The following is a 23,361-nucleotide window of genomic DNA, read 5'->3' on the forward strand; positions in this document are numbered from 1 at the left end:
GGGTCAGGAAGATCCCCTGGAGAAGGAAATGGCAACCCACTCGAGTATTCTTGCCTGGAGAATCCCATGGACAGAGGAGCCTAGCGGGCTACAGTCCATGGAGTCACAAAGAGTTGGATACGACTGAGCAGCAGGCATGGTGTTTGGTTTCAGTTCTTTTGGGGGGCATGTTTATGAACTCATAGATTCAAACACGCATCATGAATTTCAATCTGTTTCAGTTAATTCTTACTGAAGCTCTAGTTCTCCTTGTTTTGGGCAGAAGGAACTCTCTAAGTTGCCTCCTGAGTCTTATTAATGGGAATCTAGTAGTCCTCGACCACGTTTTTGCTCTCCCATAAGACAGCTACTCTGAGCTCACCTTCCACAAGCCTTCCTGAGGCCTGGCGACAGACGCTTCTGCAAGGAGCAAGGGAAACGTTCACCTACTGAGTAGCCTGACTGTTAAAGGGCCCCAGTGCTCCGCCCTCCTTGTTCTATATCCTGCGTCATTTTGTATCAAGTCCCTTCTGGAGAAGTGAAATAACTTTCCCCTTGAATTTGAGCCAACCCAATGCAGTTTTTTGGGCTTCCCTGATAGCTCAGTTGGTAAAGAATCCACCTGTAATGCAGGAGACCCCGGTTCGATTCGTGGGTCGGGAAGATCCACTGGAGAAGGGATAGGCTACCCACCCCAGTATTCTTGGGCTTCCCTTGTGGCTCAGCTGGTAAAGAATTTGCTTGCAAATGTGGGAGACCTGGGTTTGACCCCTGCGTTGGGAAGATCCCCTGGAGAAGGGAATGGCTACCCACTCCAGTATTCTGGCCTGGAGAATTCCACGGACTGTAGAGTCCATGGGGTCACAAAGAATCGGACACAACTGAGCGACTTTCACTTCACTTCACTTCAGTGCAGTTCTTTGGCCAAAAAGAACAGCAGAAGTGATGGCGTGCCATTTCTGAGACTGGCCCTTAATGGCCTTGAGAGCTGCCACCTCTCTCTTGGGCCCCTGACACCCCACAAGCCCAGAATAGCCGGCTGGAGGGATGTGAGAGCTTTGTGGAGAGGAGCCCCTGTTGTCCTGGCCAAGGGCATTCTAGACCAGCCAGGTCCCGGATGACCCGCCAGGTGACAGCGGATGCTGCGTGAGCCCAGGCAGGGTCAGTGGAGCAGGCGAGACCAAGAGAACCGCTCCGCCAAACCGACAAACTCATGTTAACGGAAAGTGGTTGTTTCGAGCCCCTAAGTTTTGTTTTTCAATATTTATTTCTTTGGCTGCGCTGGGTCTTAGTTGTGACACACGACACACGTACATTCGTTGCGGCATCTGGGACAGTTAGTTGAGGCGTGCGGGATCTAGTTCCCTGACCAGGGATCGAACCTGGGCCCCTGGCACTGGGAGTGCAGAGTCTTAGCCACTGGACCGCCAGGGAAGTCCCCAGGCGCTTGTTCCTCGCTGTCTGGCAATGGATGACCCATGCACTCCCTCCAGCACGGCCACTGTTTACCTGTTTCACGCTCCGTCTACTTCCTGCCCACGTGCAAGGTGTTTCTGCACAGCTGTTGTCAGGATACAAATGCAATTTCATAATATGTTTTTCTTCTCATTTATTGTTGTTCAGTTTTCCCAAATTGTTTTACGATCATCACAGTATTTTAACGGCTGCACTTTAATCTGCTTGGTTACTGTATTACCTTTCCCTGACCGGTTAATATTTAGCTGTTTTCAGTAATTTTCCCTAACCAATTTCCAAGACCTGACCGGACACTCAGTGCTTAAAGCATGAGCTCTCAACATCTCCAAATATCCAACTCCTATTAAACTGGTCAGCCCTTCCCTCTTCTCACTCTTGGGTTCAGGAGAGTTCCACTCTGCTCAGTGCTATCCTCAGCCTGGATGGGAGGAGAGTTTGGCGGAGAATGGATACACGTATATGGCTGAGTATATATACACGTATAAGGCTGAGTCCCTTTACTGTTCACCTGAAACTGTCACAACACTGTTAATGGGCTATGCTCTGATACAAAATAAAAAGTTTAAAAAAATAAAAGCACTCCAAAACCCTTCTCAGCGTGAAGACGGCATCACTGAACTCCCCCTCACCCCCAACCCCGGTATGAGAAGCCAAAAGCACACAGAGTTCTGCCGGGTCCACGGCACCAGGCAGCGGGACACGAGACAGCAAGTACTCAATGCTGTCACGCTCAGCCTTCCTTTCAGAGCTCCTGTGAAGCAGGGTTCTGGATAAATGACGTCACTTTACCTCCGAGAGGTGAACCATATACAGACGCTGACCCACTTCACAAACGCCCTCCCTGCCTGCCGGCCCCACTCCTCCAGGGGCAAATCAGGTTTAAAGAGCAGGTGACTTCAGAGTTGTCGGGAGCACAGCTCATGTCATCCCTCCGTCCACTGCCGGAGCTTGGGGGCTGGGGGTTGCCCACTGTGCCCGGGGCCCGGCCACGCGCCGGGGAGGCTGAGAGAAGCCAGGCCGGGTCCTCAATGTTCCAGGCTTCGCAGGGACACCGACAGGGGACAGGTGGGGAATCACAGACATGGCGTTTGCTGCCACCTGAGCAGGGTAGCCCGGGAGGGCCTGCGGGGCAGAGCTGGCTTCCAGGGCACATGCGCTGGTGCGTGAGGGAGGTGCCGGTGGGGCTCCTGCCCTATGCCAGCACCACCTCACATTCCGTGCTCCCTGAAACCTCAAACAACCGAACCTGGGAAGACAGGTCAAGGCCTCCGTGAACAGTGGCGTGAAGGAGCCAGGGCTGAAGCCACGCGGGGCTCGGGCTCTAGGGTCTGGATGTCTAACACCCGGGTGCGCTGTCTCTGGAGGGTAGGCTGAGGAGAGGCAGAAAGCACAGCGTGTACAAAAGTGCAAAAGAAAGACAGTGTTCTCAGTGGGTCAGTGGGGAAAACGTGCAGCCTGCTGCACTGGTGGGGGGGGGGGGCGGGGGGGGCAGCAGGAGAGAAGGGAAGGGGCTGGAGAGAGGCCGAGGACCATCTCTCAGGGCAGCGGCAGGGGGAGTGAGCCTTGGGTGGGAGCAGGGGAGAGTCAGGGTGGAAAGGCCCCTGCAGGCCGTGAGGTGCTCCCCCACCGGCCCCCCAGTGTCCCCCAAAGCCTCACTCCCACGCTCTGCACCCAGGAGCTGCTGCAGCTTGGGGAAGTGTTCTTTCTGGTGAGTAACCCGCCAGGTGTGTGGATGCTGTCCCGAGGGAGGGAGCAGCCCAGGCCTGGACCAAGCAGGACAGGGGAGCTCACCCAGAGGAAGTGGGAAGACTCCGCAGGACTGAGTGTCGGAATGCTACCTTTCCAGCCTAACTGGCCCTTCCGGGATTTCTCAGTCTGCCAGCACCCTGCTGGCCTAATGACCGAGTGAAAGGGAGCAGGTAGCCCTCCCACAGTCCTCCCCAACCCCCACGCCACCCCACAGCCCGCCCCACCCCCTACGCCACCCCACAGGGCTAACTTCCCCGAGGGAAGCCCAAGGTCCAGGCAACAGGGCACCTCTGTGAGCAGCACCAGCCTCGGGGCGGGGGCTCCTGTTTCTCACCCAGACGCAAAGCACACAACCACACTCGCGGGGCTGAGATGCCCCCCGGGCCTCTTGATAGCCATGTCACTCGAGCACGTGCACTACTCCAGGGCCGCCTGCTCATGTGCACAGAGGGCCCGGGATGAGAGTGTGTGCAGTGGGGGTGGCACACAGCGTGGCGGGGCCTTCGCAGGACACTGCCCCGGGACACGCCGCCATCACACTCGTGAACGGGCTCGGAGGCAAGAGAAGCCTGCCTTCCATACTCACCAGTAGAAATTCCAGTCCTCGTTTTCTGTCACTTGGACCCATCCTCTCTTCTCAAAGTTATTTATCAGCACCGACTTCTCGATGTCAGTGACCCACTTCACTTTTCCTGCCATAATCCTGGAAGATAGTGCCTCATGAGAGCCATGAACATCGATGCCTCACCTCCGCTCGCCCGAAGGAGTCCTCTGTGCGCCGAGCTCCGTCTCCCCGATAGAGGCTCTCAGCCTGATGAGGTCCCCCCAACATACCCCTGGGGGATCCTGCCACATCTGAAGGCATCTCGCTCATCAGGACCACCCGGGGTTCAGGGGAGGCTCTGACACCTCGTGAGCAGAGACCAGAGAAGCTGCTTGACACCGCCCAACGTGCAGGATGCCTACTCACCCCCGCACAGCAAACCGCCCAGTCCCAAATACCAGCTGTGCTGAGCCTGAGAGTCTGCTCAAGCAGGAAATGAAGGCTACACACGTTGACGGCAGCTGTGGCAGGCGCCACGAGGGGCCGTGCCTGGGCAGTGGGGGCTGGGTCAGCAGGTGGGAGGGTATCCTGGGCAGGGGACCCTGGAGTTGACTCTGACGGGCAGAGATGAGAGTACCTGCTCTAATCCGCGCACCACCCCTCACCCGGCCCCTCAAGTCCTGCTTATACCTTCCCTGCTGCTCCCTTGCCCTACACCAGTGCACCCCTTCACAGTGGGTGATCCCAGTGTCTGTCTGACCACATCGCTCCTGTTTAACAACCAACGTGACTCCCACCGCCCCTAAAATGTGCAGCGCCCTGTTCCTCTCCTGCTTTTCCAGATGCGTCACGCGCCACCGTCTCGCTCACCCACTGTTCTGGCCAGCCCGGACTCCCGCCTACCTCAGGACCTTGGCACATGCTCTGCCTGCAGCACTCCGGCCTCCCTTCTGCCCAGTTAAGCTACTGCCCGCTTGTCTGCAGGCAGAAGTGAGTGTCACTTCCCGCAGAGCCTCTCTGACTCTCCAGACCAGCTGCCTAGCCCCTCGGCACCTGCAGTTCTGTCCCTGCTTGGGGGGCAGGAGTCGCCTCTTTTCTGTCCCCGCTTCGTGTCCAGGGCCTGGCACATGCCTGGCACGCGGCAGACCATCACTTCAGGGAGAACGAGCGACCGTGGTCCCAGGCCTGGCAGTGCCACCATGGGACTCTAGGCAAGTTAAGGGACCTTTCTGCACCTAGTTCCTCCTCTGATTTGTGGGTTTTGAGCTGTTCAAGCAGCCCAGGGTTCCAGGCTCCCCCCAGCTCCCACCAGACCAAGTCTGCCTTGTTACACTCCTGAAGACAGGAGGGGAAGGGCTTTCCCAGCCCAGGCTCGAAGCCCTGGGGCCCTATGGACGTCGAGGGCCTTTTATGAAGGACGCACATCCTCCTTGTCATGGCTTCACATTTGGAGCAACGTCACCAGGCAGAAAAAAGCATGGGATGTGGAGGCGGGGACTCGGGTATGCGCTGCCTGGGAGAGGAAACGGGAAGGCAGTCTCTGAGAGTGTCCACCAGGTGCAGCTCGGGGCGCTGCTACACGGGGCAGCCACACCCTCCGCAGGGTGCCCTGCAGGGCGCGGCTGTGGGCAAGCTCAGCCTGTGGAGCTCGAGGCCCAGCTCCGCCACGCACTCGCTGTGTGACGCTGGGCAAGTTACCTGACTTCTCTGAACTTGTTTCCTCATCTGTGAAACGGGGGTGACGACAGTATTGACCTGCGTTGCAGGTGAAAGTAAGAAGTAAACGAGTGAACACACGTCAAGCACTGAGAAGGGCGCCTGGCACGTAAGGAATCACGTCGTCATCCCTGTTTACGGATGAGGATGCCGCGGCTCCTAAGAGCCTGTGTAAGAAAGGACCAAAGGACACGATGGTGGCTTGAGTGACCCTACTCTAACGTCACTGCTTCTTCCACAGCCCATCACCCCTTCCCTCTGTGAACGTGGCTTCCTCAGGATGCCGCCAACGCTCACAAGGTCAAAGTGAGGGGTAAATGGAACCGCTCTCTGCAAACGCTAGGTGTCGTGTAACTGCCACGGGAGGCTGCTAACCTGTCAGCCATGGTCCGCGTGAAGGTCAGCAGCCACTGCCTCGGGGTGACGCCAGAAGCTCCGCGAGGCCCCCACCTGCTGGCAGCTCAGTCCGCACCCGAGCAAACCCCACCAGCCCGGCCCCCATAGCGGTGTCGAGGCCAACTTGCGGGGGGGGGGGTGTGCTTTTCTACTACAGTCAATTTGCAGGCACTGTTTTGTTTTTTATACAAACCAAAGGCTTGTGGCAACCCTGCATGGGGCAAGTCTATGAGCACCATTTTTCCAACAGCGTCTGCTCACTTCCTGCCTCTGTGTCACAGTATTCCTATCATATTTCTGACGTCTTCATTATCACCTTTCACTTATTTATTTTGATCCTACCATGAAGCATGTGGCATCTTAGTTCCCTGACCGGGTATTGAACCTGCGCCCCCTGCACTGGAAGTGCAGAGTCTTAACCACTGGACTGCCAAGAAGTCCCTCGTTATTGTCTGTTTGCTACAGTGACCTGTGATCTTTGGTGTTACTACCATGACTCCCTGAAGGCTCAGGTGGTGATTAACATTTTTTAGAAATAAGGTGAAAGTCACTCAGTCGTGTCCGGCTCTTTGGGACCCCGTGGACTACACAGTCCATGGAATTCTCCAGGTCAAGATACTGGAGTGGGTAGCCGTTCCCTTCTCCAGGGGATCTTCCCAACCTAGGGATCAAACCCAGGTCTCCTGCACTCAGGCGGATTCTTTACCAGCTGAGCTACCAGGGAAGCCTTTTAGCAATAAGGTATTTTTAAATTAGGGCTTCCCTGATGGCTCAATGGTAAAGAATCTGCCTGCAATGCAGGAGACCTGGGTTCGATCCCTGGGTTGGGAAGATCCCCTGGAAGAGGGCACGGCAACCCACTCCAGTATTCTTGCCTAGAGAATCCCATGGACAGAGGAGTCTGGCGGGCTGCAGTCCATACGGTCGCAAAGAGTCAGACATGACTGAAGCAATTCAGCAACAGCAGCAGCAACATTTTTTAATTAAGGCCACGTACACGGTTTTACGGAGAAGGCAATGACACCCCACCCCAGTACTCTTGCCTGGAAAACCCCATGGACGGAGGAGCCTGGTGGACTGCAGTCCATGGGGTCACTAAGAGTCGGACACGACTGAGAGACTTCACTTTCACTTTCATGCATTGGAGAAGGAAATGGCAACCCACTCCAGTTCTTGCCTGGAGAATCCCAGGGATGGGGCACCCTGGTGGGCTGCCGTCTATGGGGTCACACAGAGTTGGACAAGACTGAAGCGACTTAGCAGCAGCAGCAACAACATGGTTTTAGACAAGTAGCTAATGCTTAGAACAGTCTGTAGTATGGTATAAAGTTAACTATTATACCCCAGGGAAGCCAAACATTCATGTGACTTGCTTTCTTGCAATATTCACTTCACTGGGGTAGTCTGGGCAGGAATCTGCAGTATTTGGGAGGCCAGCCTGTAATCTGACTTCACCCGGAACAGCCCTGCCTCCTTGAGGGATCCTGTTCCGACTCTGCCCCCTAGAGTCCAACTGCAGACACAGGATTTGGGTGAGAATCAACCCCGAAGCCACGCAGGCCCACACCAGACCCCACGCCCTGCACTTTGAACATCAGCCTTCCTGGGCGACCTCACCCCCGTCACAGACGTCCACTTGGAGATGACGCAGAAGTAAGAGCAGAGACATAACGCAGCTGCACGGGCAGCGCTTTATATCCACACTGTGCTCCAGCCACAAAACAGGCAGCAGATGCTTCCAGGGGCACGACCCCAAACCCAGGAAGCCGGATGGGGCAAACATTCCCACCCTCACTCGAGTACTGCACTGCACTGTTACCTGCTCTATCGTGCCCGACTCTTTGCGACCCCATGCATTGTAGCCCGCCAGGTTCCTCTGTCCATGGGGACTCTCCAGGCAAGAATACTGGAGTGGGTTGCCACTCCCTTCTCCAGGGGATCTTCCCCACCCAGGGATCGAACCCAGGTCTCCCACAGTGCAGGCAGATTCTTTACCGTCTGAGCTACAGGGAAGCCCCATCCTCACTTTACAGCAGGAAGTGGAGCCGCCAAGGAGGGGCAGTTTCCTCTTGGCCCCCTGGACAGGCAGTCACCAAGGGAAACATCTCACGCCTGACCTACCATAGGTATTTATGGAGCCAACAGGAACATCCAATTTCTCTTCAGTTTCCCTGACTCTTGCCTTGGGTTCTTACCTGAAACAAAATGAATACACAAATGATTGGCACAAAAACAGATACAAGGATCAGAGAGCCCGGGAATAAACCCACACAACCTACAGCCAATTAATCTTTGACAAAGGAGGGAAGAATGTCCGACGGTGAAAAGACAGTCTCTTCAGCAAGTGGTGCTGGGAAAGCTGGCCAGTTACGTGTAAACCAACAGTTAGGACACACTCTCACACCATGCACAAAAATAAAACGCCTTAAAGACTTAAATGCGAGAGACAACACCATAAAACCCCTAGAAGAGAATACAGCCAAAACATCCTGACGTAAACGGTACCAACGTTTTCTTAGGTCAGTCTCCCAAGGAAACAGAAATAAAAGCAAGAATAAACAAATGGGGCCTAATCAACTTATTAACTCTTGTACAGCAGAGGAACTCATAAACAAAATGAAAAGACAACTTACGGGCTGGGAAAAAATAATTGCAAATCATGTGACTGACAAGGGCTTAATTTCCAGCCAAATAAATAACTGTTCTCAAAAAAAGATGAGGTCATTCAGGTCAGCCTTAATCCAACGCCACATACTCTTACGAGATGGAAAGCTGGACACAGACACACATGGGGCAGACAACACCCTGCAAAGACAAGGGGACAGACAGACAGACACAGAGGGAATGCAGCCGTGGGAAGACGGAGGCGGAGGTTATAGAGCTATGCTGCCACGATGCCTGGGGCTCCCGGAACCTGGCTGCCGCGAGGACCCCCACCCCTGGAATCCTTCAGGAGAGTACACCTCTGCCAACCCCCACCCCCGCTGATTCCAGGCTCCTGCCTCACGGAGCTGCCCAGTTTGTGGCACTTTGACACTGCAGGCCTAGGAAACCAATACAAGACATGACCATCCTAAACACTAGGGGAAAAAGAAGAAGAAATTCACACACAAAAGGAGCTGCATGCATATGAATTTTGGAAGCAGAGCATGGTATAAAGTGCTGAGCAAGAAGACAGTCATTCGTGGTTAGAAGGGAAAGAAAGAAGTAAGGCCCCCTCTCCTTTAAAAGAACCTCTTTTCAGAAATACACCAAATCGACGTTTACTCCACCACCGAGCTGATGCAAAGGCATCTTGAGAAGAGCAAGGCGGGACGGAGGCGCCCTCCACACCCGAGGCTCAGAGACCCAGTTTGCTCCCGCACAGAAACGTCTGAGCCACGGATACTGGCAAGTCCTTGGGGCCTCAGCCTCCCCAGTGAAATAAATGGAAAAAGAAAGTGACAGCCCCTCGGCGGCACTGCAGGGATTACCGCAAGGTCAGGCGGGCGCGGCCCTGGCACACGGCAGGTTCTCCGAACAGTCAACTGGGTTTGAATCGAGTGCGTCAGGCGGAAGGAGTTTCCCCGTGAAGCTGCCCCTGATTCGGCCCTGCACACTCCCGCCACTGGGGTCGGGAGACCAGCCCGCCTCGCGCAGGAAGTGATGACATGTCTCTGTCATCACTGAAATGACAGCCACCACTCACGAAGCACCAGGACGCGCCGGGCTCCGGGCTGGGCAGTCTGTGCAGATCCTTGTCTACTGGGCACGCGGTTACAGCTCACCTGACGTCCGGAGGCAGGTACTGTCCCCACTTACAGCTGGGAGAGTGGGGCTTGGAGAGTAAGAGGGACTGCACACGGCCTCCCTCCCACATGGGATGTCAACCCTCAGTTTACATGCAGCCCCCTTGTCAGGCATCATTGACCACCCCCAGGGCAGCAGGTGGTCCCCCAGTGCCGGGGGCCAGTGTGAGGAACTCCACCCATGGCAAAGGTCATGAGGAAGGAGGCTTGGCATACGCAAAGGCATGATCAAGCCTCAGGAAACCCCCTGTTCCCGAGCATCTACCCCAAAACCAGAGTCTGTTTTATGCTCTCACCTACACCTCTGACTTTACGGGGGGCTCTCCCCCATAACCATTTCTCTCGGAGAAGGAGTAAACGTGCAGCCCCAAGGCAGTAAAAATTCTTGAGCGTGACAAGAGTGTTTCAGCTTACAGACTCCTCTGAAGGTTATCTAGCCCGCCTGTATAGGTTCGTCCGGCCACATGTGATTGTTTACAGCCTCCCAATCTGAGAGGCACGAGATGTTTTAGACTTACTAAAGGCAAATTCTTTTGGGGAGTTGGAAATTATTAGTATAGTGGGTTGGTTAGGAATTATATTGGTGAAGGGTTTTTCATTTGTTGTGCCAATAATTGCTGCTAATTCCCTGCCCTGGGTGTGACAAGGATGTCTTAGGTCAAACCTCTCTGCTGACAGACTAGCTTGTGTGACAGGATTATCCATACTCCTGCCACTACACACATGATTGTTTACTACCTCTCAAACATAAACAGCACAGAGAGTTTTGGCTGTATTTTGAGAGTCTTAATTAGCATAGGGCTTTTCTCATTGTTGAGTCAATGATTGCTGCCAGGCCTCCATACCCTTAGGCACCTGGGACTATATTAATCAATGTATTGGGAATATAGAAAAGGAAATATAGTGGTTTTAAGGTTAGCAATACTAGACTTTTGAGTTAATGAATTTTCTCTTTTGTAATAGATCACTGTACTTTGTTATAAATCACTGTGTCCTTGCTATGTAAAAATGTAACTTTATCACTATCTTAAGACTAAATAGATCTTAAGGGGAGCATTGGTGAAAGGATTTTCATTTGTTGGGCTGATGTTTGCTGCTAAATCTCCATATTCCCTGCCCTTATAATGAATATAACTAACATATAGGAGAAATAAGTATTAACCTTTAAGCATATAGGAGAAATAAGTATTAACCTTTAAGATTAATCATGTTAACCTTGGGTTAAATAAATTCCTTTCTTGATTGTAACTCACTACACCCTCACCCTATAGGAATGTAACTTTATTTGGAGGGTGGTGCCTGGTTTAAGAAAAAGCACCCTTGGAAGAAATAAGTTTTTTGGTTATCAGAAAGAAAGGATCATAAAATGTCAGCTCATGTCTCACTCATGGCCAGAGGATGATGTAAAATCCCTAAGACCTTTTTATGTGAAGCACCTGATTTTGATAAAGGTCAGGACTGCTGACCCCCTCGTGACTCTGTATTCATCCCTATATGTAGCAAAAGGTTTATAAGCAAACCCAAAAATAAAGAAATCGGATCAGTTTCCGGAAAGACTGATTCCCCCATGTCGTTTCTTTCTTGCTCCCCGTTTTGCTGGCTGAATTCCCATCTGGAGCATGGATGCTATTCCATGTAAACCAAGCTACTCAGCCTCTTTTTCTCCACTAATTTTCCTACTATACTATCCGTTTCTAATCTCTCTATATATCTATAATTAAATATGTATTTTTCCAAGGACGCCGATGCCATCCCCACCTTCGAATTCCCTGGAAATCATTTAAAGTTGGTAAACAACCTCTCCGCAGCTTTAAAGGGGCATTATCAGTTTTTAAAATTTTTGGCAGACCTAAATATGAGAAGCAAGTAAAGAGGTGTTGCACAATATCTTTATAAGCTTCTCCAGTTATCCTTTTGTAACCTAAATCTGGTCTATAGCTTTTTAGATGACAAGCAACCATCTAATCTTTGATTGAATATCTCCCACAATGGGGAACTCACTACTCTCCAAGGTTTTAAACTCTCCCTCACCTTTTCCTCTGTAGCACTTCCACTCTGCATACCACTTTTTTAAATCCCATCAACTCATTTTCAGTAGTATGGGTGGGCCAGGAGCTGGGCCAGTAAAGATCTGTTAAAGGCCTAGGAACCGTAATTTTTTGCACCCAAAAAGCTAGATTACTAGATCCAAATCCTCTGGGGCTCTTGGCTTGAGAAGTCAAGGTTTTTCCTATCTGAAAGCAAAAGCTGTGCTATTTTTTGGCCTTTATTAATTTGCACAGTTTTAGTAGGCGGCGAGATCAAAACTTTAATTTTCCCAGTATAATCAGAATCTACTACACCAGGCCGATATTCTTTGAAAAGAAATCGAGCTATGCCCTAGCACAAGTCCAGAATGTCCTCAGGCAGGGGGCTAGCCAAGACCATTGGAATCGGAGTTACCGCCACAGGAGTTAATATTGATGCGGTGGTGGAACTGAGGTCTAGGCCTGAGCTACCTGGGGTTGATTGGCACGGCTTGTTGTCTCTGTTTAGCAGGACACTGCCGACAAAGTGCCTCATTTGGCCACAAGAGAAACACTTTTTATTTTTAGAATCCTTTTTGTTAGGATTACTTTTCTTTTTTCCTTTTTTTTCTCTTTTTCTCGTTTTTTTTTTTTTTTTTGCTTGGGTGAGGCGCACCCCCCCCCCACCCCCACAGGGGGTTTTCTGCAAGGAGCAGGCTCTGCTTTAAATGCTCCTTTGTTTTAAAAAAATTTCCCTATCTTTTTCAACCTTAGGCAATGTTCTGGGAGGCTTTTGAACTGAACTGAACTGGGAGGCCTACGCGGAGGTGGGGTGGTCGCCTTAAATCAGAAAATGTTGGATAAATTTTTAAAGGTTTGCGTAGAGGGGGAGGGGGCTCGCCAGGGCGCCCAGCCACAGTGTCCTCTAAGTCCTCTCCTTCCCCGGGAGGTATAGTGTCCCTGCTTTTGTTCACCAATGGCAGAAAATATGATCTGCGTAGAAGGTGGAGACCCACTACCATCCACCGCTATAGCCTCTCCCATAGTCTATCTAACAGCCTCATGACGGGGGTCCAGAACATTTCTAATCATATTCCACAGAGCAAAAGCATTTACAGGCCCATGTAAAGTATAATAAGTTTTTAGCTGTTTCCTTAGCTTCACCCAAGTATCTAAGTTCACAGTGTCCTTCTTCCGGAAACCAAGGACACTGGTCTGGTACAAATGAAAAAATGACTGACTATTGGATTTCTTAACTTTAATTTCTCTCTTACTTAATGACTGCAAAATTACTCTTATAAAAAGCTGTCTTTCTTTTGACTCACTGTTACCCATGTCAGAAAATTAAGATTCTATAGAAAAGTCTGCCTCAACAAAGGTTTTACCTTTGCAAGGGGGGTTTTCTTTTCAACCCTAAGAAAGCAGGTTTCTTTCAACCTCTACAAAACCAGGTTTCTCTTAAACCCTTCAACACTTCCCACTCCTACTCACCCTGCCTATCCTACAGGGGGGTCTGCGGCACCCTAAGTGGGGTCCTATCCGTCCCTGAACACTCTACACTGGGGAAACAACAGGGCTGATGACCCTAGCTGTCCAGAGCAATAGGGCTGATGACCCTACTTGCTCCAAGGGGGTGGCAATAGGGCTGATGACCCAATTGCTGGGGGAACTTACCTTCGAATAGCCTGTTCCGGGCGCCACTTGCCGGGGTCCAGCCCCGGTGGATCCAGGGAATTCAAAGGTGGGGATGGCGTCGGCATCCTTGGAAAAATACATATGTAATTATAGATATATAGAGAGATTAGAAACGGATAGTGTAGTAGGAAAATTAGTGGAGAAAAAGAGGCTGAGTAGCTTCGTTTACGTGGAATAGCATCCATGCTCCAGATGGGAATTCAGCCAGCAAAACGGGGAGCAAGAAAGAAACGACATGGGGGAATCAGTCTTTCCGGAAACTGATCCGATTTCTTTATTTTTGGGTTTGCTTATAAACCTTTTGCTACATATAGGGATGAATACAGAGTCACGAGGGGGTCAGCAGTCCTGACCTTTATCAAAATCAGGTGCTTCACATAAAAAGGTCTTAGGGATTTTACATCATCTTCTGGCCATGAGTGAGACCTGCTGACATTTTATGATCCTTTCTTTCTGATAACCAAAAAACTTATTTCTTCCAAGAATTTTTACTGCCTTGGGGCTGCACGTTTACTCCTTCCTCATGACCTTTGCCATGGGCAGAGTTCCTCACCCTGGCCCCCGGCACCCCAGCACCCAGCCAGGGCCAGTGAGGGGGCTCAGGAATCATCTTAGAACAAAGGAGCCATCAGCCCAGTCCTGGCAGTACAGAAGCCAGTGAAGTGAAGTGAAGTCGCTCAGTCGTGTCCGACTCTTTGTGGCCCCATGGACTGACTGCAGCCCACCGGGCTCCTCTGTCCATGGGATTCTCCAGGCAAGAATACTGGAGTGGGCTGCCATTTCCTCAAACCTGAGAAATCCTTTTCCTTAGAAAACTAAATAAATACCTGATTGTCAGATTGTTTTCCTGAGACTTCCTCCTAAAATAGAAAAAAATAAAAAACCAAGCAGGATTAGTGGTATTGTGTAATGAACTTGACACCTCACCTCTCTACTGGTTCATAGGAACTGACGCCTCAGACTTTCAAGCCACTAGGTCGGCTACTTTCAAAACTGAGCACCATAAAAACCTCAGCAGGAAAAGCAGAGACTGATGAGAGAGCCCTCATGCTGAACACAGCTCGAAGTCAGAGCGGGCTGTCACCAGCTGAGGTATGTCGGCCATCCCGAATCCAGAGAGCTGCTGGTTATTTAAGGGTCCCACTCCTGGGGCAAGTGGGGAGGATGTGCTCAAGCTTGAGAACTGGTTTCCCCAGGGACACCCCTGGGCGTCCGGGCCACCAAGAGTCTAGCTTCTCATCTGTCTGGTTTCACTCGGCATTGACAGCCACTCTGTGTCAGATGGGTGACGAGAGACACAGAGCTGCCTGGGACCAGGTGCTCCTGGACAGTCCCAATCCAGAGGAGGCAAGAGATGCATTCAGGGACTTGCCCAGCAGTCCACTGGTTAAGACGCCACACTGCCAATGCAGGGGGCATGGTGTGATCCCTGGTCAGGAAACTAAGTTCCCACATGCCATAAGGTACAGCCAAAAAAAAAAAAAAAGAAAAGAAAGAAATGTGTTCAAAGTGCTTTAAGAGCCCAATAAAATTCAACTGTAGTCCTGAGGGGAAAGTGACCATCAATCCAGGCCAGCGGCAAATCATGCCCACTCTACCCAAAAGATTCCACGTTCAGAGACTTCCCCAGTGTCCCCACAATCTGGGACACCCACAGCAGGCCCGATGACGAGCTTCCTTGGTCCCACTGTCACCCCACTGCAGCCATCCTTCACCAGCGGCAGGCCGATCTTTTTACACACACAAGCAAACCCTGTCACTCTGCTCACGAGCCTGCAAGCAGCTGCCCACTGTGCTGAGATTAAAGCTCGCAGTCCACCTGCAGCCCCCCATGCCTCTCAAGTCTTGTCCCCCAGCATCCTTCCACCCACCTTCCCTCTCCAGGCTCCAGCCTTTTTCAGCCCTCTCACCTACCAAGTGACGTCCACTCTTAAGCCTTTGCTCGTCCCCCAAATCTGGCCCTTTCTCAAAGGCCAACCCCTCACAGCAGCCTTCCCAAGCCCATCTCAGTCCTCCCCATTTACCAAGTTGTCACTTCTCTATGGCAATCACGGTGTACACGACTTTAATCCGGTGCTGACTCAAAGCACGATCTGTGAGCCGGCAGCATCGGCATCATGACCTGGTGCTTATTAGAAACACAAATCCTCCACCCCAACCCACGCACACGCAGTAGGATGACGCATTCAGATCTCCGGGGGTGGGCCCCAGGAATCTGTGTTTTAAGTTCTCAGGGCATTCCTGAGTGCTCAAGTTTGAAAAGACCTGGTGTAGTTCACGTGTTTGGTCCCTTGGCAACTACCTGTCTTCAATACATATATGTCACCATGGGAGCAGGAATGCTGCTCCGTCTTATCTCTGCCGAACCCCCAGCACCCAGAACAGCATCTGGTAACAGCAGGCTGTCAGTCAGTATTTGATGACTTAACAGAAGACATGAGGGACTTCCCTGGTGGGCCAGTGGCTAAGACTCTGTGCTCCCAACGCAGGGGGCCCAAGTTCTATCCCTGGTCAGAGAAGGAGATCGCACATGCCACAACTAAAGACCCCGAATGCTGTCATGCAGACTGAAGGTCCCACATGCTGCAAAAGGCCCTGCGAGGCCAAGAAAAAGGCACGGATTCCCGCCACACGCAAGCAAGTGCCAAGCAGCGAAGCAGGCGCAGCCTAGCCCTACAGCGGCCACCAGTCTCGCAAGGGCGACACCCAGGACGCGGTCATCCGCAAACACTTCTACAGATTTATCCGGGCGAGAAGCAGGAGGCCGGGAGGGAGTCCAGCTGATTTCCGCTGAACAGTGGAACGTCTTGGGGAATCTCTGTGCCCAGGAAGACAGAACTCTGCCAAGAGGCCTCTACCTCCTGGAGTTACGACTGACTATTCCCGGACAAAAGCCAGAACAACCTCTCAGGAGGAACAGCAGATTGCAGGCAGAACCCACATTCGCGGGAGTCATTTCACTCTTCCAGCTATAGGACCATGGACGCACTCTCTGCCCTGCCCTCATCCCACTCTTCCAGTCAGTCTGATCACTGTAAGTTTCAATAAAGTCCCAGCTCCGCCAGGATCCCAGGACATGTGCATCCCTTTTTAGCTTGTCTTTTTTTTGGCGGGGTGGGGGGGAAAGCCACCTAGAAATAAAATCATAATAGAAACGCCGACTTCACATGGGCGCGGAGCATCCGGTTGCAGTTGCGTCGCCCGGTCAGTCTCCTCATTCCCACTGCTAGCACGTGTTGACCGGCGCATGTAACTCCCTGAGAGCAGGGCAGGGCCAATCTTTTTAGTACCGCCACAACCCAGCCCCCAATCACGCTTCTGAATATTCCCTTTAAGAAAAACCGCTCTGCAAACCGCAAACGGCTTACAACAATAAGATACTTTTAGTTCCAGAATGAATTCCCCCTATGCCTCAGCTACTGTAAGGGGGTATGTCTACCCCACCCCCTCTAATGATGGGAAAACAGGGAGGGAAAAGAGGGGAAACGCCGACGTTCAGATCCCGAGAGAGAGGCGAGCGGAGCGGGGGGACACTCATCTCCTGTCTCCCGTCCAGAGCGCTAGCCACAGGTACACTGCGCCCTGAAAGACGCCTACAGAAACAATACAGATTGCAAATGAATGAAAAAGCCGAGGCACAATTAAATTCTGGAATAACTGATAAGAGGAATGCAATTACAAGGATCGAGAGGCACAAGTCATAGGAACTCGGAGGAAGAAAAGGAGCACAGTGGGCAGCGCGGGATTCCCCCCAGGGACAGCGAGTCCGGCCGGCAGCATCTAAACCGCGGAGACCAGCGCCCACAACCGCTCGCGCATGCGCACTCGCCCACCCAGCACGGCCACACCCTCGGTCCCGGAGGCGGCGGCGCCGGTGGCGGAGCCTCACCTGTGGGCGCAGAGCGCTGAGAAGCGCCCGGGAGCCCGGAGCACGGCGCCCCCGCGCCACGGCCCGGTCCCGCCTCCAGCCCCCCTCAGCAATCGCTGGAGGACACGGCCCGCTTACCCGGCGCGGACCGGCCCTCCACCCGCCGCGCTCTACTTCCGGGGCGGCGCCCTGGCAACCGGAGACGCGGCGTTGCCGGCGCCGCGACTGCTTCCGGGGTTAGACTGTCCCCTCTTCTGCAGCTGCGCCTCCAACCTGTACAGCCCGCTACGCACGGGGGTTGACGTAAAACTCAACATTCCGAAAACTCAGATCGTGGCATCCGGTCCCATCACTTCATGGCAAATAGATGGGGAAACAATGGAAACAGTGACAGACTTTATTTGGGGTGGGGCTCCAAAACCACTGCAGATGGTGACTGCAGCCATGAAATTAAAAGATGCTTGCTTCTTGGAAGAAAGCTATGACCAACCTAGACAGCATATTAAAAAGCAGAGACATTACTGTGCCGACAAAGGTCCGTCTAGTCAAGGCTATGGTTTTTCTGGTAGTCATGTATGGATGTGAGAGTTGGACTGTAAAGAAGGCTGAGCGCCGAAGAATGGATGCTTTTGAACTGTGGTGTTGGAGAAGACTCTTGAGAGTTCCTTGGACTGCAAGGAGATCAACCCAGTCAATCCTAAAGGAAATCAGTCCTGAATATTCACTGGAAGGACTGATGCTGAAGCTGAAACTCCAATACTTTGGTCACCTGATGCGAAGAACTGACTCCTTAGAAAAGACCCTGATGCTGGGAAAGACTGAAGGCGGGAGGAGAAGGGGACGTGACAGAGAATGAGACAGTTGGATGGCATCACCGACTCAATGGACATGAGTTTGAGTGAACTCTGGAAATTGGCTATGGATAGGGAGGCCTGGTGTGCTTCAGTCCATGGGGTTGCAAAGAATCGGACACGACTGAGCGACTGAACTGACTGAGAGATGTCCTGTGAGGAACCACCGAGGCCACCATCCCCAGGGGTCTCGCAACCTTCAGGGGCCCAGAAATGAGACTGCAAGGGATCGGGGCCTGGGATCCAGCCTGATAGTGGCAAGTAGAGCAGTATGATGCCTGGGGCCCTGGGCTCTAGTCCCTCTCTTCATCTCCTCTGTTGCTCAGCTTCAGTATCTGTAAAACTAGGACTGTTCATAGCACCAGCTACGTAGGGTTTGTCATAGGGATAACATACAAGTTGCGATCAGCAAGTAGTGGTAAGTGGCCTACTCAAAGGTCACCTCATTTTTGAAGTGTTCCCTGAGCGTGGGACAGGTATAATTCCTCAAACTAGATTTTTAAAACTCCTGTTCTGTTCAGCTCAGTTCAGTTGGTCAGTCATGTCCAACTCTTTGTGACCCCATGGACTGCAGCACGCCAGGCTTCCCTGACCATCACTAACTCCTGGAGCTTGCTCAAACTCATGTTCATCCAGTCAGTGATGCCATCCAACCATCTCATCCTCTGTCGTGTCCCCTTCTCCTCCCGCCTTCAGTCTTTTCCAGCATCAGGGTCTTTTCTAAGGAGTCAGTTCTTTGCATCAGGTGGCCAAGGGATTAGAGTTTCAGCTTCAGCATCAGTCCTTCCAATGAATATTCAGGACTGAATATACTCCATCTTTTAGGTTTGACTGGGTTGATCTCCTTGCAGTCCAAGGGACTCTCAAGGGTCTTTTCCAACACCACAGTTCAAAGGTATCAATTCTTCAGCTCTCAGTTTTCTTTATGGTTCAACTCTTAACATCCATACATGATTACTGGAAAAACCGTAGCTTTGACTAGATGGACCTTTGTTGGCAAGGTAATGTCTCTGCTTTTTAATATGCTGTCTAGGTTGGTCATAGCTTTTCTTCCAAGAAGCAAGCATCTTTTAATTTCATGGCTGCAGTCACCATCTGCAGTGATTTTGGAGCCTAAAACAATAAAGTCTGTCACTGTTTCCATTGTTTCCCCATCTATTTGCCATGAAGTGATGGGACAAGATACCATGATCTTAGTTTTTTGAATGTTGAATTTTAAGCCAGCTTTTTCACTCTCCTCTTTCACTCTCATCAAGAGGCTCTTTAGTTGCTCTTCGCTTTCTGCCATAGTGTGGTGTCATCTGCATACCTGAGCTTATTGCTATTTCTCCCGGAAATCTTGATTCCAGCTTGTGCTTCATTCAGCCTGGCATTTTGCATGACATACTCTGCATATAAGCTAAATAAGCAAGGGGACAATATAAACCTTGACATACTCCTTTCCCAATTGGGAAACAGTCTGTTGTTCCACGTCCAGTTTTAACTGTTGCTTCTTGATCTGCATACAGATCTCTCAGGAAGCAGGTAAGGTGGTCTGGTATCCCAATCTGTGGTATTCCCATTCTTGAAGAATTTTCCACAGTTTGTTGTGATCCACACAAAGGGTTTGGTGTAGTCAATAAAGCAGAAGTAGATGTTTTTCTGGAACTCTCTTGCTATTTTGATGATCTAGCAGATATTGGCAATTTGATCTCTGGTTCGTCTGCCTTTTCTAAAACCAGCTTGAACATCTGGAAGTTCATGTTTCACATACTGTTGAAGCCTGGCTTGGAGAATTTTGAGCATTACTTTGCTAGCATGTGAGATGAGTGCAATTGTGTGGTAGTTTGAACATTCTTTGGCATTGCCTTTCTGGGATTGGAATGAAAACTGACTTTTTCCAGTCTTGTGGCCACTGCTGAGTTTTCCAAATTTGCTGGCACATTGAGTGCAGCACTTTCACAGCATCATCTTTTAGGATTTGAAGCAGCTCAACTGGCATTCCATCACCTCCACTAGCTTTGTTCGTAGTGATGCTTTCTAAGGCCCACTTGACTTCACATTCCAGGATGTCTGGCTCTAGGTGAGTAACCACACCATCGTGGTTATCTGGGTCATGAAGATCTTTTTTGTGTAGTTCTTCTGTGTATTCTTTCCACCTCTTCTTAATATCTTCTGCTTCTGTTAGGTCCAAACCGTTTCTGTCCTTCATTGTGCCCAACTTGAAAACTGTGAAAAGTTTTAAAACTCCATCTGTTAGGAAAAGGCAACCGGGCTAGTGAGAAATTTAAAACTGAAGCCAGGTCTAGATTGAATCCTCACTCCAGAATGCACTAGCTTTGTGGCTCGTGGTAGGTCATGTCACTTGTCTGAGCCTCAGTTTCTTATTCATAAATGGAGACAATAGCACCTACATTGAAGGGTTGTTGGGAAGATTAGTTTTAAAAGAATTTTAAAAGGTGCTTCTGTATAGCACACACTAGTTCCTCAAATATTTGTTGAATTCATACACAGTAAAACAGCATGTACCCCAGACATTTGTCAGCCATGAAAATATCCTTGAAGGCAGCGTGAAGAGAGGAGCAACAATTTACAAACCTGCTCTGTCACGTTCTAGGTGTCTGGGCATAGGACAGCTGCAGTCTCTCTCTCTTTTTTACCTTTCTTTTAGCATTTGTTCCTGAAAGAGTAACTCATTATTTATGACACGCAAAGTGCATTAGTGTTTGTCACTCTTCTGAATTTGTTAATCACCAACATCATTATTACAGGGCACAAATCTGCAGCTGCCGTGTGTATCATTCTGCAGTAGTTCACTGCTTAAAACACTCTTTTATAATTAGCGCACATGTAGGTCTAGACATCAGAAAACAAACCTTTCATTGGAAAAAACCAACACTGCCAAGGAAACAGAGTCTAAGCTCATACTGCTTGTCACATGACAGGCCAACAAGCCCAATAAATCGAGAGACAGGTTTTGGGAGCAAGGAATAATGACTTTTTTGAAAAAGCCGACTAACCAAGAAGATGGTAGGCACATGTCCTAAAGAACCATCTTGCCTGAGTTAGAATTCAGACTCCTCCTATACTAAAAGGGGAAGGGTGTAAAGTCAAACACTTCTTGGCTTCTGTCGGCCTCCAGAGGGGATTTGTTAATTTCTCCCTCCTGCCGCCGTTCACAGGTGGACCTGGTCAGGAGGTTTCCTATGAGCTAAACAAAGGTATTTTAGCTTAATACTCTTTACCGGGAGAGCAGGATCCCCAGAGATGGGCCATTATATAATGTATAACTTAAGTTTATAGGCAGCATTCCTTCAGTGATCAACTTGTAATAGAATACAAAAATGTTCTTCCCTATTATATTAACACAGTTAATACACAAGATCAAGAGTCAGCAAACAATCGGTCAAATCCAGCCCACTACCTGCTCCAGAAAGCTAAGAATGCTGTTTCCTTGTGACCACTTGCAACTGATTTGATGATAGCGAACACACTAACTTTGTACCCCAAATAAGTGAAATTATCTCCTCTCCTACCCCCAAAGAAATCCATTGGTCTCATTTGTAGATCTCAATTGTTATTCTATTTTGATTTAATCAATTAAAAATTGTGAATTTTTAAAAAAGTAATGAAAAGCTAACGAGACTATAAAACTTACATTAAGCAAGGGAAATAAATAAAAGTTTTAAGTTGTGAAAATGTGTGGAACTTTTAAGTGGCAGAGTCTGGATTTGAACCTACGAAGGCTGATGGTTCACACTACTGCCTCCTGAAAGCAAAAAAAGCAAAGAGCCACCTCCCGGAGAGATGGGTGCACTTTCAAGGTGATGCTGTGAGCTTTGCAGGCTTCCGGAGGCCTCCGCACCGCCTTGCCCAGGCCCGGGAGTGCTTTGGGTCCATCATCATTTATGTTTGGCGCCATCTAGTGGAGCCAGAGTTAATATGCACCCCGCTGCTGCCCCTGCTCCACCTCGGTTCCCGCCTCAGCCCTTAACCCCAGGAGGTAATGAGAACCAGAAGTTCACAGATGACGTGCTTACTGCTGGCTCGTAGCAGGTGTTCAATAAACACTGTTTCCCAGATGAGACGTCCCTGCAGTGACTGGTTTCTGAGGCTGGTTCCTCGGGGTCATATTCCGCCAAGGGAGTCTTGAAATACCAGCAAGGAATGGGATCAGCTCCAATACTTTGTCCACCTGATGTGAAGAGCCAACTCATTGGAAAAGACCTTGATTCTGGGAGAGGTTGAGGGCAGTGGGAGAAGGGGGAGACAGAGGATGAGCTGGTTAGATAGCATCAGTGACTCGATGGACATGAATTTGAGCACACTCCAGGAGATAGTAAAGGTCAGAGGAACCTGGCGTGCTGCAGTCCACAGAGTCACAAAGAGGCAGACACGACTCGGCGACTGAACAACACCGTGGGGTCAAGACCCCATCTCGGGGTGATCTGGCCCAGCCCCTTCCCAGCCTCTACTATCTATGGCTCTCTGCTTCCTTGGCAGGTGGGCCTGCTGCCCCTCCCCCTCCCCAGGCAGAGGTGCTGTCTTCATGCGGCCCCCACACCCTTCTCCACCCTGAACACGGCACGTCCTTCACCCAGCTCATCCCAACAAGGTTGATGACAAAGTATGTCCCGGTGTCTTTTTTGCTAAGAACCACCAGCTTCTCATTGACTGAGGGCCAGAACTCTCAGTTACGTCATTTTGAGGTTCAATGCAAAATGAAAATGTGGCAACTCTTGTTCAAAAATTATTAGGAATTTCAGAACAACTACAGCAGCATTAACCACGTGAGGGGCCAATCTGAGCATGGGGGCCCTGGGCGGCTGCCCAGGTGGCCGGCCCATGAAGCCCGCCCTCCTGCGTACAGGACAGCACCCTAAGATCTTAGCCAGAACTCCCTTCGTTACACCCTCTCAAGGACCCTACCTGGTGAGTGGTTTTATCTCATACTTATTTTTTTAACGTGGTAAAATATTAATACATGCAACATAAAAATTACTATCAATCAGTCAGTTCAGTCAGTTGTGTCCCACTCTGTGTGACCCCATGGACTGCAGCACACCAGGCTTCCCTGTCCTTCCCTGTCCATCATCAACTCCCGGAGCTTGCTCACACTCATGTCCATCGAGTTGATGATGCCATCCAACCATCCTCTGTCGTCCCCTTCTCCTCTTGCCTTCAGTCTTGCCCAGCATCCCAGTCTTTTCCAGTGAGTCAGTTCTTTGCATCAGGTGGCCAAAGTATTGGAGCTTCAGCGTCAGCATCAGTCCTTCCAATGAACAGTCAGGACTGATTTCCTATATTAACCCTT

The 23,361-nt window shown here is 50.6% G+C and overlaps 2 protein-coding genes across 8 annotated transcripts in view; one reads left to right on the top strand and one right to left on the bottom strand.

Annotated features, from left to right (window-relative positions):
- Positions 1–17,496, bottom strand: part of TTLL1 (TTL family tubulin polyglutamylase complex subunit L1) — a 39,936-nt gene extending 22,440 nt beyond the window's left edge. Inside the window, exons 1-5 of one of the 7 annotated variants that reach the window (XM_069581706.1) lie at positions 17,239–17,407; positions 14,177–14,209; positions 13,329–13,415; positions 7,982–8,055; positions 3,791–3,907 (exon numbers count right to left, since the gene is read on the bottom strand). In XM_069581706.1, the coding sequence (XP_069437807.1) occupies positions 3,791–3,903 (113 nt within the window). In that variant the 5' untranslated portion in view covers positions 3,904–3,907; positions 7,982–8,055; positions 13,329–13,415; positions 14,177–14,209; positions 17,239–17,407. Of the gene's footprint in view, positions 1–3,790; positions 3,908–7,981; positions 8,056–13,328; positions 13,416–14,176; positions 14,210–17,238 lie in introns of all 7 variants that reach the window. The other 6 variants (XM_069581707.1, XM_069581705.1, XM_069581709.1 and 3 more) reach the window with 6 other exon arrangements.
- The window catches only part of BIK (BCL2 interacting killer), a 41,308-nt gene continuing 35,113 nt past the window's right edge, over positions 17,167–23,361 (top strand). Inside the window, exon 1 of the mRNA XM_069582015.1 lies at positions 17,167–17,560. Within this exon, the coding sequence (XP_069438116.1) occupies positions 17,167–17,560 (394 nt within the window). The remainder of the gene's footprint in view (positions 17,561–23,361) is intronic.

This window comes from Ovis canadensis, chromosome 3 (genome assembly GCF_042477335.2).
Source record: "Ovis canadensis isolate MfBH-ARS-UI-01 breed Bighorn chromosome 3, ARS-UI_OviCan_v2, whole genome shotgun sequence".
In the NCBI taxonomy this organism is placed as follows: Eukaryota; Metazoa; Chordata; class Mammalia; order Artiodactyla; family Bovidae; genus Ovis; species Ovis canadensis.